Source organism: Schistocerca gregaria, chromosome X, assembly GCF_023897955.1.
Source record: "Schistocerca gregaria isolate iqSchGreg1 chromosome X, iqSchGreg1.2, whole genome shotgun sequence".
NCBI classification, from domain to species: domain Eukaryota; kingdom Metazoa; phylum Arthropoda; class Insecta; order Orthoptera; family Acrididae; genus Schistocerca; species Schistocerca gregaria.
Genome location: NC_064931.1, coordinates 118704915 through 118720082, shown reverse-complemented (window position 1 = coordinate 118720082; position 15168 = coordinate 118704915). Strand labels below are relative to the sequence as shown.

Sequence of the window (15168 nt, the reverse complement as noted above, 5' to 3'; positions counted from 1 at the left end):
TAGCGAGATAATTTTGGTTTCCCGAAGTAGGTGCCTGTGACTATCTTGCACAGTTTTGAATTGGGATTTCTAGTAGACTAGTGAAGCATATTCACAATTCTATGCCACATGAAGTTACTTATTTTGCTAATTCCTACTTTTTGGAGTACCACCTCCCTGCTGTTCATGTCTTATCACAGAGAACACATCCATTAAAAAAAAAAACAGTGTTGTTTAGTTTCCATATCCAAATTTATATTCTGCAAATCACTGAAGTCCATAGCACATGGTACTTCCCAGTGAATCTGTTATTAGGACTGCTTCCCCTTCCATTCATCTATGGAGTGTGAGGAGAGTGACTGCTAACAAATCTTTGCGAATGCTACAATTAGTCTAATTTCATCTTTTTGAAGTCCCTACTAGAGTGCTGCAGAGGTGTTAAAAGTATATTTATTAGGTATTCACTTAATCTGGCTCTTTGAAATCTTGAACGATGTGTTTGCAGGATAATCTGCACCTACCTTCTTTCAACACTTTTGTGACACTCTTCTGCAAATCAAATCACCCTGTGACTTCTCATGCTGACACTGAAGATGTTCAGCATGCCCTGTTAATCCTATTTGGTATGAGCTCAACACATTTGAGAAATAACACTCAAGTGTTATGCAAGTAGTCTCCTTCCTAGGCAAATTGGTAGTATACTAGAAAAAAGGCAATCAGCCAAAGTCTGCCACATGAGCCTATGTGATTTTTCCATTTCATATCCCTATAAACTGTTACACCCAGGTGTTTGGACAAGTTGGCCAATTCCAGTTGTGGCGCACTGATACTGTAGTCACAGAATACTATTTTTATTTCATTTGGTGAAGTGATCAGTCAAATTTCAGGACATTTAAGGCAAGTTACCAATCTTTGTGACACCTCGAAATATTATAAAGAAGTGACTGAAAATTTGAGGACTTTTTTCATACAATGTTTCAATGTAAATTAGTGTATCACCTGTGAAGAGCCTGAGGTCACTATTAATACTGTCTGCCAAGTCATTTATATAAAATATGAATTGCAAGGGTCCCAGTACACTTCCCTGGGGAATGCATGTAGCTACTTCTACTTCTACTTCTGGCAATGGTTATTCACCTAAAATAACATGCCTAATCATTCCTACCAAGAAATCTTTAATCCAGTCAAAAATTTTACTCGATACCTCATACGATTATTTTTGTGAACGAACATTGGTATTGTACTGAGTCAAATGTGTTTTAGAAGTTGGGAGGTTCTGCATTCACTCAGTTCTCTTTAACCATGGCTTTTAGAATGATATGTGAGAAAAGCACAAGTTGGGTTTCACATAACTCATGTTTTCAAAATCATCACTGCTTGACATGGAGAACTTCATTCTGTTAAAATACTTTAATGTGCAAGTTCTGAAAATGGTCTAGGATGTTACATAGATGGATGTCAATAAGACTGAATTGTTTATCTTTTCTGCTACCTTCTTGTAGGTGAGTGAGAGCTGCATTTTTTCCCAACTACTGGGCACAGTTTTTATTTTATATTTTTTGTTGTTGAAGATGATAACTGGTGAAATTCATGAGATAGTCAACATTCAGAGTAATTTGGAATTCATTGAGTATGTTGTTAGTAAAGGGACAAATTGAAATCAGTATCTCTTATTGAGTCTTATTCAACCACAAATGAAACACTACACCTTGATAATTCTCATATGAATGCTCTGATAGCCTAAAATATATTACTATTCATCCACTGGGATGTAAATTAGGAAAAAAATGTGCCAATTGTGCAAACCATGCAATTAGCTCAGTTTGGTGGGTGACAGCCAAAGATGGAATTGGTGACCACTGCATCTAAAAAATAACCCAAGCTAAATGTTAATCCTTCACCCTAATTCAAAAATGAGGAATAAAATACAACAGGATATCATTTTATTATTTTGTTTCCCCACCATCGCAGTGGTCTAGTTTGTGTCATTTGTGAAATGTTGACACTGGGGTCTGTACACAGCAATTCAACAAGCTTGGCTACATTCAAACAGAGCAGCTATGGAAATTTCTGGTTTCCAGTCAGTGTAGATGAGACTTAGTAACATTACAGGAAATATTTGGTAAACTGTAATTGTTAACCCACTTGCAGGTGTTATGCTGAATTATTTATTCACTTATTACTTATTTATTTACTCATTTATTTAATGGTGCATGCCAATATTAGTGTCTTCAGTGGGCCCCTTCTCATGTCTAACCAAACTTCTTTAGTCAGGATATGCCATTATCAAATGTGAGGGATTACCAACAAATGTCAGCAGTACAGAAGGAATGAAGTGTGCAGAAGTAGCTGACTGGTCAAAGGGAGACGTAGAAATAACCGGGTAAGATTAAAAATTGTGATGGAAGGAAAGGAACATAAATAGATATGGATGAAAAAGCAGGGATGACTTACAATGTGAGGATGGAGTTACTAGCTCACTGTTGGACACTGGGAAAAATGCTGCAACATGCCAATATGAGAGATATACCAATGATAACAGATTAGCTTTTCTCTCTTATTGAGTGCAGAGTGATTTTTGATGAAGTGCAGGATACAGAATAGCTTGTTCCAGAGTCATATAGTTGAAATGGAGAAAGATTTGATGTTCTGCAAAGCTGAATGTATATGATCTGGTATTGTAGTTATGGAATTGTTATCAGGTTCTAATATTCGAGGAGAAATGTTGAAGGTACTAGTGACTTAAAAACCAATCAAGAAAACAGAGCACATAAAAATCTTATCACTGGTCCACTTGCATCCACACCAAATGAGCACTGGAAGGAGTGACATGATCCAGTAACAAAATGCTACCCACATATTTTGCAAACATTTATAGTTATCTCAAGTTGTCTGGAATTTTAACTATGGATGGGTGAATTAAAACTGGTCCTGAAGCAAACTATGCAAATTGGGTTGCCTGTCTGAAGGTGCGCGAAATATTTTTTGGACCAGATTTATTCTACACTGCCTATATTGTGTGTTTCTGAACACACCTAAGATCAGGTAAGACAAGGATCGAGTATTTTTTTGTTTAATTTGTGTTGGAAATATTTTTCCAAATGTTTGGGTTAGCTGTAGATGAGAGATATTTTCTGCATGCTGTAGAAATTTATTCCTTCTAATTTAAATGCTCATCCAAGACTGGAGAGAGGTATTTTATTATTTTTTGATAGGATAACTGGATACAAACAAGAAGTTCTTGTGGAACTGAAAGAAACTGTTCACTTATCAACTTTCAGTTTTATACGACAATGATCTCACGTGTGTTAGGGCTAAGTTTAAAATACAGGTTCTGTGCTCATTGTGACACTGAATCATTCATATCTGATATGACTGCAGCAGTGTTCGTAGGGCTGATGATTCCACACAACTGGATGCCAAACATGTGAGTAATAGTTACAAGAACATAGCATAGATGAAATACCATTAACATTCTGTGAGAAAAGTAACAGACCAAGTATGAAATCTTGGGGGCACTCCAGAGAAAACATTTCTATACTGGCTCCTCTGAACCACAAAAGACTCATTGACACATTTTCAAGCTATCTATCTAACCACAACATTGCACTGTTTGAGAAATTCAGTTATTTCTTTTTCTTAAGTAATATATCAAAATCAACAGAATCAAAAGCCATGCTGAAATTGGCAGTATTAAAATGGTGGCATTAAATCTGTCCTTGGTATATTGATGATGTTAGATCTGTCTTGTCTAATGTTGTGGCAATAAAATGCTAAATCTCCATCCATAGTCCAATGGCTAAGGATACCTTGTACTACTATTACTCAGTTCCTTTCCCGTTGCACTCATAAATGGAGCAAGTGAAAAATGACTGACTAAAAGCCTCCATGTGAGCCCTAATTTCTCTCACTTGATCTCCATGGCTCTTAGACAAAACGTATGTTGGCGGTAGTCAGTCTCAAATGCCAGTTCTCTAAATTTGCACAATATTACAGAAGAAGCATCATCTTCCCTCCAGGGATTCCCATTTGAGTTCACGAAGCATCTCCGTAGTATTTTCATGCTTACTGAACCTACCAGTAAGAAACCTAGCAGCACACCTCTTCACTGCTTTGATGTCTTCCTCTAAGCCAACCTGGTGGGGATTCAAAATACTCAAACAGTACTCAATAGTGGGTTGCACTAGTGTTCTATACACTGTGTCCTTTATGGATGAACTATATTTTCCCAAAATTCTCTCAATAAAGTGAAGTCAATTTTTCAACTTACTTAATACCATCCTGATGCCCTCATTCCATTTCTCATTTCTTTGCAATGCTACAGCCAGATAATTAATCAAAATGACTGTGTGAAGCTGCACACTACTAATGCTGTATTCAAATGTTACAGGCTTTTTCTTTCACACTCATTCACATCAACTTTCGTTTTTCCTATATTTGCAGAAAGCTGCCATTCATCATCATACCATCCAGAAATTGTGTCCAAGTCACCTTATATATTTCTACAGTATCTCAACAACAATTTCTTCCCATACACCACAACATGATCAGCAAACAGCCATAAATTGCTGCTTGTCATGCTGTCAGGTCATTTATGTATATAGAGGAGAGCAATCTAATTAAACTTCTCCGGGGCACCCCTGACAACACCTTTACCTTTGTCTCTGATTAATGGCAGCTGTTGAGGACCACTTACTAGGTTTTATTATTTACGAAGTCTTTGAGCCACTCTCACATCTGGCACACGGGGGGGGAGGGGTTTATTAGTTATTGGGAGCTCCAACGTTAGGCGGGTGATGGAGCCCCTTAGGGAAATAGCGGAAAGGTCGGGGAAGAAGGCCAGTGTTCACTCTGTCTGCTTGCCGGGGGGTCTCATCCGAGATGTGGAGGAGGCCCTACCGGCGGCGATAGAGAGCACTGGGTGCACCCGACTGCAAATTGTTGCTCATGTCGGCACCAATGACTCTTGCCGTCTGGGTTCAGAGGTCATCCTCAGTTCGTACAGGCGGTTGGCGGAGTTGGTGAAGGTGGAAAGCCTCGCTCGCGGGGTGGAATCAGAGCTAACTATTTGTAGTATCGTTCCCAGAACCGATCGCGGTCCTCTGGTTTGGAGCCAAGTGGAAGGCTTAAACCAGAGGCTCAGACGATTCTGCGGAGAGCTGGGGTGCAAATTTCTCGACCTCCGCTATCGGGTGGATAAATGTAGGGTCCCCCTGAATAGGTCAGGCGTGCACTACACGCCGGAAGCGGCTACGAGGGTAGCGGAGTACGTGTGGAGTGCACATGGGGTTTTTTTAGGTTAGAGAATTCCCTCCCTAGGCCCAACAAGACGCCTCCTGAGACGCGGCAAGGCAGGAGTAGGCAAAATGCAACAAGGAATAACAATATTAATGTGCTAATAGTAAACTGCACGAGTGTCTATAGAAAGGTCCCAGAACTGCTCTCATTAATAAACGGTCACAACGCCCATATAGTACTAGGAACAGAAAGTTGGCTGAAACCAGACGTAAACAGTAATGAAATCCTAAACTCTGACTGGAGTGTATACCGCAGAGGCAGACTGGATAGTGAAGGGGGAGGCGTGTTTATAGCGATAAGAAGTGCAATAGTATCAAAGGAAATTGACGGAGATTCGAATTGTGAAATGATTTGGGTGAAGGTCACAGTTAAAGCAGGCTCAGACATGGTAATTGGATGTCTCTATAGGCCCCCGGGCTCAGCAGCTGTTGTGGCTCAGCACCTGAAGAATAATTTGGAAAATATTTCGAGTAGATTTCCCCACCATGTTATAGTTCTGGGTGGAGATTTTAATTTGCCGGATATAGACTGGGAGACTCAAACGTTCATAACGGGTGGCAGGGACAAAGAATCCAGTGAAATATTTTTAAGTGCTTTATCTGAAAACTACCTTGAGCAGTTAAACAGAAAACCGACTCGTGGCGATAATATATTAGACCTTCTGGTGACAAACAGACCCGAACTATTTGAATCAGTTAATGCAGAACAGGGAATCAGCGATCATAAAGCGGTTACTGCGTCGATGATTTCAGCCGTAAATAGAAATATTAAAAAAGGTAGGAAGATTTTTCTGTTTAGCAAAAGTGCCAAAAAGCAGATTACAGAGTACCTGACGGCTCAACACAAAAGTTTTGTCTCAAGTGCAGATAGTGTTGAGGATCAGTGGACAAAGTTCAAAACCATGGTACAATATGCATTAGACGAGTATGTGCCAAGCAAGATCGTAAGAGATGGAAAAGAGCCACCGTGGTACAACAACCGAGTTAGAAAACTGCTGCGGAAGCAAAGGGAACTTCACAGCAAACATAAACATAGCCAAAGCCTTGCAGACAAACAAAAATTACGCGAAGCGAAATGTAGTGTGAGGAGGGCTATGTGAGAGGCTTTCAATGAATTCGAAAGTAAAGTTCTATGTACTGACTTGGCAGAAAATCCTAAAAAATTTTGGTCCTATGTCAAAGCGGTAGGTGGATCAAAACAAAATGTCCAGACACTCTGTGACGAAAATGGTACTGAAACAGAGGATGACAGACTAAAGGCCGAAATACTAAATGCCTTCTTCCAAAGCTGTTTCACAGAGGAATACTGCACTGTGCTTCCTTCTCTAGATTGTCGCACAGTTGACAAAATGGTAGATATCGAAGTAGACGACAGAGGGATAGAGAAACAATTAAAATCGCTCAAAAGAGGAAAGGCCACTGGTCCTGATGGGATACCAGTTCGATTTTACACAGAGTACGCGAAGGAACTTGCCCCCCTTCTTGCAGCGGTGTACCGTAGGTCTCTAGAGGAGCAAAGCGTTCCAAAGGATTGGAAAAGGGCACAGGTCATCCCCGTTCTCAAGAAGGGACGTCGAACAGATGTGCAGAACTATAGACCTATATCTCTAATGTCGATCAGTTGTAGAATTTTGGAACACGTATTATGTTCGAGTATAATGTCTTTTCTGGAGACTAGAAATCTACTCTGTAGGAATCAGCATGGGTTTCGAAAAAGACGATCGTGTGAAACCCAGCTTGCGCTATTCGTCCACGAGACTCAGAGGGCCTTAGACACGGGTTCACAGGTAGATTCCGTGTTTCTTGACTTCCGCAAGGCGTTTGACACAGTTCCCCACAGTCGTTTAATGAACAATGGAGAGAAGTCTTCCGAAGTAAGAGTGATTTCAGGTGTGCCGCAGGGGAGTGTCATAGGACCGTTGCTATTCACAATATACATAAATGACCTGGTGGATGACATCGGAAGTTCACTGAGGCTTTTTGCAGATGATGCTGTGGTGTATCGAGAGGTTGCAACAATGGAAAATTGTACTGAAATGCAGGAGGATCTGCAGCGAATTGACGCATGGTGCACGGAATGGCAATTGAATCTCAATGTAGCGAAGTGTAATGTGATGCGAATACATAGAAAGATAGGTCCCTTATCATTTAGCTACAAAATAGCAGGTCAGCAACTGGAAGCAGTTAATTCCATAAATTATCTGGGAGTACGCATTAGGAGTGATTTAAAATGGAATGATCATATGAAGTTGATCGTCGGTAAAGCAGATGCCAGACAGATTCATTGGAAGAATCCTAAGGGAATGCAATCCGACAACAAAGGAAGTAGGTTACAGTACGCTTGTTCACCCAATGCTTGAATACTGCTCAGCAGTGTGGGATCCGCACCAGGTAGGGTTGATAGAAGAGATAGAGAAGATCCAACGGAGAGCAGCGCGCTTCGTTACAGGATCATTTAGTAATTGCGAAAGCGTTACGGAGATGATAGATAAACTCCAGTGGAAGACTCTGCAGGAGAGACGCTCAGTAGCTCGGTACGGGCTTTTCTTAAAGTTTCGAGAACATACCTTCACCGAAGAGTCAAGCAGTATATTGCTCCCTCCTACGTATATCTCGCGAAGAGACCATGAGGATAAAATCAGAGAGATTAGAGCCCACACAGAAGCATACCGACAATCCTTCTTTCCACGTACAATACGAGACTGGAATAGAAGGGAAAACCGATAGAGGTACTCAGGGTACCCTCCGCCACACACCGTCAGGTGGCTTGCGGAGTACGGATGTAGATGTAGATGTAGAAAGTTAAACCATATGCTCAGACCTTCAATGGGCTGCAGTGGGATATTGAGTCAAATTCTTTTTGGAAATCTAGGCATATGGAATCTGCCTGTTGCCCTACATCCATCATTTGTAGGATACCATGATAACAATGAGTAAAACCTCAGTTTAGCACAAGTGAAGTTTTCTAAATCCATGGCGATTTGTGGGCAGTAGCTCCTCTGTCTCAATGAAATTAAATTTGAACTAAGGAAACCATTGTTAAGGATGCTGGCCTTTAATTATGTGGGCCTCGTGTTTTACCTTTCTCACATGGAGAAGTCACCTGCACTTTTTTCCTATTTGTTTGGGACTTTTCGCTGTGTGAGACATTTGCGATAAATGAACATGAAGGGCCTTCGCCACAGAGTACATGCTATAAAACCGAATTAGCACTCCATATGGACGTATGATGCGTATGATGGTATGTATGTATGTATGTATGTATGTACGATCCTCTTATGTGAATGTTTTCTTAAACATGATATTTCAACCTTCATATTTCCTTTTCCTGTCTTCTGTTTCCCCCCAGACTGGTCAAGATTTTTACATATGACCAGAATTTTCTCAGGTTCTCAGCAAGCTGTTTCCTATGGTATGTTGTTGGAAGTTGCTGTATGTTTCTCATACAAGCAGTACCCAGTTGGCTGTATGGTACTGTGATCATTTTGGGCACATGCTACAATGCAGAGTTAATTCACAGATCACTGGAGAAATAGTTTTTCAGCTTTTGCTACTGCATCTGCGGACACTGTTTTGCTCTTCGAGTTTGACAGAACTTCTTATAGGAAATGACTTAATATAAATTTCCTCTGTGCACTTTAGCTTAAACACACCAATTTTGTGCACATTTATTTATTTAGCTGACACAGTTCATGTACATCTACATCTACATCCATACTCCGCAAGGCACCTGACGGTGTGTGGCGGAGGGTACTTTGAGTACCTCTATCGGTTCTCCCTTCTATTCCAGTCTCGTATTGTTCGTGGAAAGAAACACTGTCGGTATGCCTCTGTGTGGGCTCTAATCTCTCTGATTTTATCCTCATGGTCTCTTTGTGAGATATACATAGGAGGGAGCAATATACTGCTTGACTCCTCGATGAAGGTACGTTCTTGAAACTTCAAAACAAGCCTGTACTGAGCAAGTGAGAGTCTCCCCTGCACAGTCTTCCACTGGAGTTTATCCATCATCTCTGTAACACTTTCATGATTACTAAATGATCCTGTAACGAAGCGCACTGCTCTCCATTGGATCTTATTTCTCTCTCCTATCAACCTTATCTGCACGGATCCCACACCAGTGAGCAATATTCAAGCAGTGTGTGAACAAGTGTACTGTAACCTACTTCCTTTGTTTTCGGATTGCATTCTTGGATTGAAGTTCTGTAATTGTTAACTGTCTAGAGTTTATTTTTGCTAGATTTAGTATAGAGAGGAACTGTGATTGCTGTGTTCAGATGTGAGCCAACTTGGTCACCCTTCATTCACAGCTTCAGGCAGTGTGAGCCAAGTTGGTGACCCTGCAGTCACAGCTTCAGTAGTCAGTGTTGACTTCAGCAATGCAGCTTGAGGCTGCTGGCAATGGGCATCACTGTGGTGGGTCAGATGTGGAGATATGAGGGACAGAGCACATCACATGTGTCCCCTGATCAGTTCATTACTGTGGCTGCCCTGCCTACTGCCTGCTCCAAGGCTGACCCCTCACACATGGTTGAGTGAGAGGTTATTCCTAGGTGTCACAGGTAGTGAATGACTTTCCAATGTCAAGCGCATTTGGGGACAACTTACGGATATGGCTGTCAAGGAGAGGAAGGAATCAAGTGTGCACTCTACGTGCATACCAAGAGGAATCATTCCAGATGTGGAAAGGGTGCTTCTGAAAGCCATAAAAAGCACAGGGTGCAGCGAACTGCAGGTGGCAGCTCAGGTCATTATCAGTGATACCAATGATGTGTGACATATTGGTTTTGAGCTGTTAGAAGTAGTGTTACTTGAAAGATGAAGGCTGAACTCACCATTTGCAGCATTGTCAACACAACAGAAAGTAGTCCTGTGGAGAGCCTTAATCAGAGGCTCATGTAGTTCTGCAAATGTGTACACTGCAGATTGCTTGACTTGCACCATTGGGTGGTAGAATTCTGGGTTCAGCTTAATAGTTCAGGATCCACTACACAGAGAAAGTGGCTACACAGGCAGTGGGGGCTATGCGGGTAGGACTGGACCATTTTTTAGGTTAAAAGGTCATGGAAAACTATAGAAAAGGTGTCAGTCTGAAAGGATACAGGGCAAGAACATAAAGGTAGACCTAACAAAAATTCATATTGTAGTTGTAAATTATTGTAGCTGTGTTGGAAAAGAACCAGAGCTCCAAGGGCTAATAAAAAGTTCTAAAGCTCAAATCGTTACACATAAGGAAAGCTGGCTAAAGCTGGAACTAAGTTCAGCTGGAATTTTTACATAGGATATAATTATGTTCAGATAGGATAAATGAAATACAGTTGGTGGTGGAGTGTTTATTGCTGTCAGAAGTAGTTTACTTTGTAGTAAAATTGAAGTAGGTAATTCCAGATAGATAGTATGGATAGAGGTTATACTAGACAACTGGAATGAATTAATAATTCGTTCATTTTACTGAATCTGACTCAGACAATACAGTTTCTGAACAGTTTACAGAAAACTCTTTAAAATAGGTACCCCGGTCATACAATTGGAGTTTCTGGTAACTTCAAGCTACCCTCAATATGTTGGCAAAAATGCATGTTTAAAGCTGGTGGGCATAAAATGAGATCCAAAATTGTGCTGGATGCTTCTCAGAAAATTATTTTGAACAATTAGTTTAGGAGCTGACAAAGTGTAAATGGTTGTGTAAACATACTTGACCTCTTGGCAACAAATAATCCTGAGCCAATAGGAAGCATCATGGTGGATACATAGATTAGTGAGCACAAGGCTGTTCTAGTGAGAATGAATACTGTAACCTCCAAACCCACCAAAAATAAATGCAAAGTGCAGCTGCTTAAAAACATAATATTTGCTTGATGCCTTTCTAAGAGTGTCTTCACTCTTGATCTGACTATGTAAGCATAGACAAAAAGAATAGTAGAGTTTTACAGAAGCGCAAAATTTAGCATGAACTGCAATGTAAGATGTGTTTAATAGTTTCCCCGACGAAATTTTGTCTCAAAATCTGGAAGAAAACTCAAGGAGATTCTGATCATATGTAAAATATACCAGTTGCAAGATACAATCAATATGCTATTCAATACCGCTTCAACCGCACACGAGCTACGTGCTGGACATCCATCATGTTTGAAGTACATCGCCATTCTGTCATGCAGTGAAACATCTTATAGTAACATTGGTAGAACATTACGTAGGAAATCAGCATACATTGCACCATTTAAATTGCCATTGATAAAATGGGGGCCAATTATCCTTCCTCCCATAATTCCGCACCATACATTAACCCACCAAAGTCGCTTATGTTCTACTTGTCACAGCCATCGTGGATTTTCCATTGCCCAATAGTGCATATTATGCCAGTTGTATTTTTGGATAATCTTTTTCTCTCTTGAGCTGGACAATCCAGCAAGAGAGAGGAGTGATGGTCAGCACAATTGATACACACAGGTGGCAGAACACATGGGCTTCCCTCATGGAGTGGGTAGCCACAGAAACCACTCAGAAGGTCTTCTGTACAGTGGGAAGACATATGCCCAAAACACAAGCACTGGAAGCACTGCATAGATGGAGGGGCGTACGGCTTTCCATCGCATCTGTAGCACATAACCTTGACCTTCTCCAGGAGGGTATCCCCCTTGAGAGCCAGAATGAAGGCGCCAGTATTGGTGCAGTTGTCTTTGTGATCCTTCTGCACACATAGAACAAAATGAATGCTGTGCCACTCCAGATTAGCCCAGAGTTCCTCATATGTCTGCAGGATGAGGTCCGTATGACAAATCACCCCCTGGACCATATTCAGAGATTAGTGAGTCTTAAAACACACTAGGGCATTCCAAGACGACCACGGGCATGAAGAGCTGCAGAGTCGGTGGCAGAACCAGCTTTGATCCACAGGGAGCCCAACCACAACTTACTAAGAGACTCCACTTCACCAAATTTGTCCTTGATATTCTACACAAGAAACAATGGCTTTGTGGTGGTGAATGTGCCCCATCCATCCTAGTACAGACGAGGTAATGAGAAAGTGTTTCATCCTGAGATGGCAGGCCTGGCCCACCTCCCATGGTATAGCCATGGAAAGGTAGGTTGTCAGATCATACAGAGCAGCATTCAATGATCCTTCACCATTCAAAGAGGTGACTGACTGAGAACAGCCAGATTTTTGCAGCTTAATATGCTTCGTGCGCCAAGTATCCACCCTGCGACTACCCACTCTGAACTGGCGCTCTCCCCATGGGTGCCAAACCAACCACAACAAAGGTCATCTGGCATGGTGGCCTTTGCTGGGGGTTCTGATGCTCCAAAAAGATAAGCAACCACTCCTTGGCACACACGGGTAGCAAACAGCTCAGGTATCAGTAGTGTGAGCCCTTTGTAGCAAGGGGACTCAGCCATATGGGTACATAACAGCCACACTACACGGACTGGCTACACATGCTAGTGACTTAGCATGGTGGAAGGGGGCTACAGTGGGGAAGAGAGAGAAGAAGGAAGGAGGGAGAAGAATCCACACTGTAGATGCTAGGGGGGATGTTCTTCCCAAAATGGCTCACAATATAAACAGGAAATTTTGAAGTGGAGGTCAAACCTCAAGCAGGGAACTAAACATAAAAAAAGGATGAAAGAATGGGCAAAAGGAACAAAATTGCAGCCAACACAAGAAACCAGGTAGGATAGATGGAGATCTGTGGCACCTCTGGTGAAAGAGCACCATTTGCACAGATGCCATCATCCAGACAAATGGCTGCTGAAAACGTGCACCACGCCACAGACGTAGGCTGGTGGGAGCAGTATTACCCTATGATAGACATTTTCCTGTGCTTGGATGGGACCTGTGGTAGTAACTGAAGACACCAGTTCAGCTGCAGACCATCTGCACCCATTTATGCTTAATGCCTTCCCTGATGGTGGTATCAGCTTTCAGCAGTACAACTGTCCATATCTGAAAATCATGCTAGAGTGGTTCGAGGAGCATGATAGTGAAATGACATTGCCATCAAGCACAATCATAGTGTACACAAATTAGCGGCCAGTTATTTATGAGAATTACATGACTTTGCAGCTTGATATGCTTCGTGCGCCAAGTATCCACCCTGCGACTACCCACTCTGACCTGACACTCTCCCCATGGGTGCCAAACCAACCACAGCAATGGCTGTCTGGCATGGTGGTGCCACATAGCTCCACAAATCTACCAACGAACTGTAGAAATTACCATAATTTAAGCAGATATGTACCCATCATAACTTGTTGCTAGTACACCTTGCAGAAGTAGTAAGTGGTTACTCCTGCATGTTAATATGTAACTTGACTCATTACATGTCCTGAAGTCTCTTTGATCAAAGGATTTACAGGGTGAGTGAGAAGTTGCTCCCTAGTTTTGTGATTGTTTATATGTATTAATGAACATTGTTGTAATTTCATAACATGATACCTAGGAATACCTTGACCATCCAAAGCACCTTTTTATGGTGAATGATGAAGTGAAGGAAGTTGACTTTACAGGCATGCACCCAGGTTACTTTGTGGTTTAAACTGTGGCAATCTGTAGCCCTTATTCAGAGATGGTGGTAGGTTGTTCATGGCCCTCATGCCAGACTTGATGCTAAAGCCATTTGGAATTTTTCCACCTACCTAATGGCAACTGGGTCAATTGCAGATAAACCACAAGATAGTGTGATCTCCAGAAAATGTAGCACCAGTGAACACCATCTTCACACACAGTCCCAGAATATCTACAAACCAGGCAGCTTTTGAGAGTGGACTCAGCAGGTGTACAGTGCATATTATGTTAAAGAAGGACCTGATCTGGAAACACTGGAGATCCCATTATGATCAGGGGTTACCATTGTAGGATTGTGACAAGTGGATGGAGTATGAGGGAATTACACTATCATGGATTAATGATTGGGAGGATTTGTACAAGAACATTTTTGGAGTGAAGTGGTAGTATATCATATTGGGAAATTCATCAATTGACACAATGGTCATCATCATGCAGAAACAAATCCAGTAATGACAAGTGAAAGCTCACAAAGTGAACCGAAATTGGCAGTCTGTTGAAGTAGAGCACTACCTCATTTTGCCTGCATCATTCATGACTGGCTGGATGAACACTTTCCAGGACATTGGCTGGGATGGCAAAGAGATGAACCGAACAAACATATGCACTCTGGATGAATTAGAGGAGAGGATCCAAGTTGACCTGAGAAATATACCTGTGAATTCCCAGCATAATGTCATTTGGTCAAAGCCACAGGAACATATGTAGGATTGTTGTGTTTTACAGAAATTTTCATGGTCCTGAGAACTGACAACTTGTTCTACATGTAAATAGTCGTTAGAAAGATTATGTGCATTTAAAATTAGGAGCGACTTCTCATCCACGAGTGACTTCTCCTGAACGAATGAATGAATGAATGAATGAATTAATGAGTTGATATTATGATTTATTATTTGTGACTTCAGAGAGAAATATATTTAAGTATCACTCAATATAAATAGCTAATGTGATCAATATAATAAAACCGACCTCAAGTATTGAACTATTTAGCTTCAATGCATGTATGATGTCTTGGTGTCAGGAATGCATGTTTATGGCACATCTTATTAAAATTTGACAAACAATGTTGAAATCAAAACAAAACTTACCAATGTCATGTCCATCAGGACTCCACAAAAGGTATGGACTATGACAGTGAGTACCTTCCATGTCAAGTTTGTCGACAACCTTAGTAAGACTAGCAAGTACCAATATTTCAGTCTTCCAGACAACATCTGCATCTGGAAAGCAGAAATGCACATAAGACAACTGTGTATTATGTATCACAAAAATTGAATTAAGAATGTGAACAGTTTTATATCAAAGTATGTTACTACACATGACATC

The 15168-nt window shown here is 41.2% G+C and overlaps 1 protein-coding gene across 3 annotated transcripts in view; it reads right to left on the bottom strand.

Moving 5' to 3' along the window:
* Nucleotides 1–15168, bottom strand: part of LOC126298421 (uncharacterized) — a 174619-nt gene that overhangs the window by 23444 nt on the left and 136007 nt on the right. For 2 of the 3 annotated variants that reach the window (XM_049989751.1, XM_049989749.1), the window contains one exon: nt 14931–15062. In XM_049989751.1, coding sequence (XP_049845708.1) covers nt 14931–15062 — 132 coding nt within the window. The remainder of the gene's footprint in view (nt 1–14930; nt 15063–15168) is intronic. The other variant, XM_049989750.1, reaches the window with a different exon arrangement.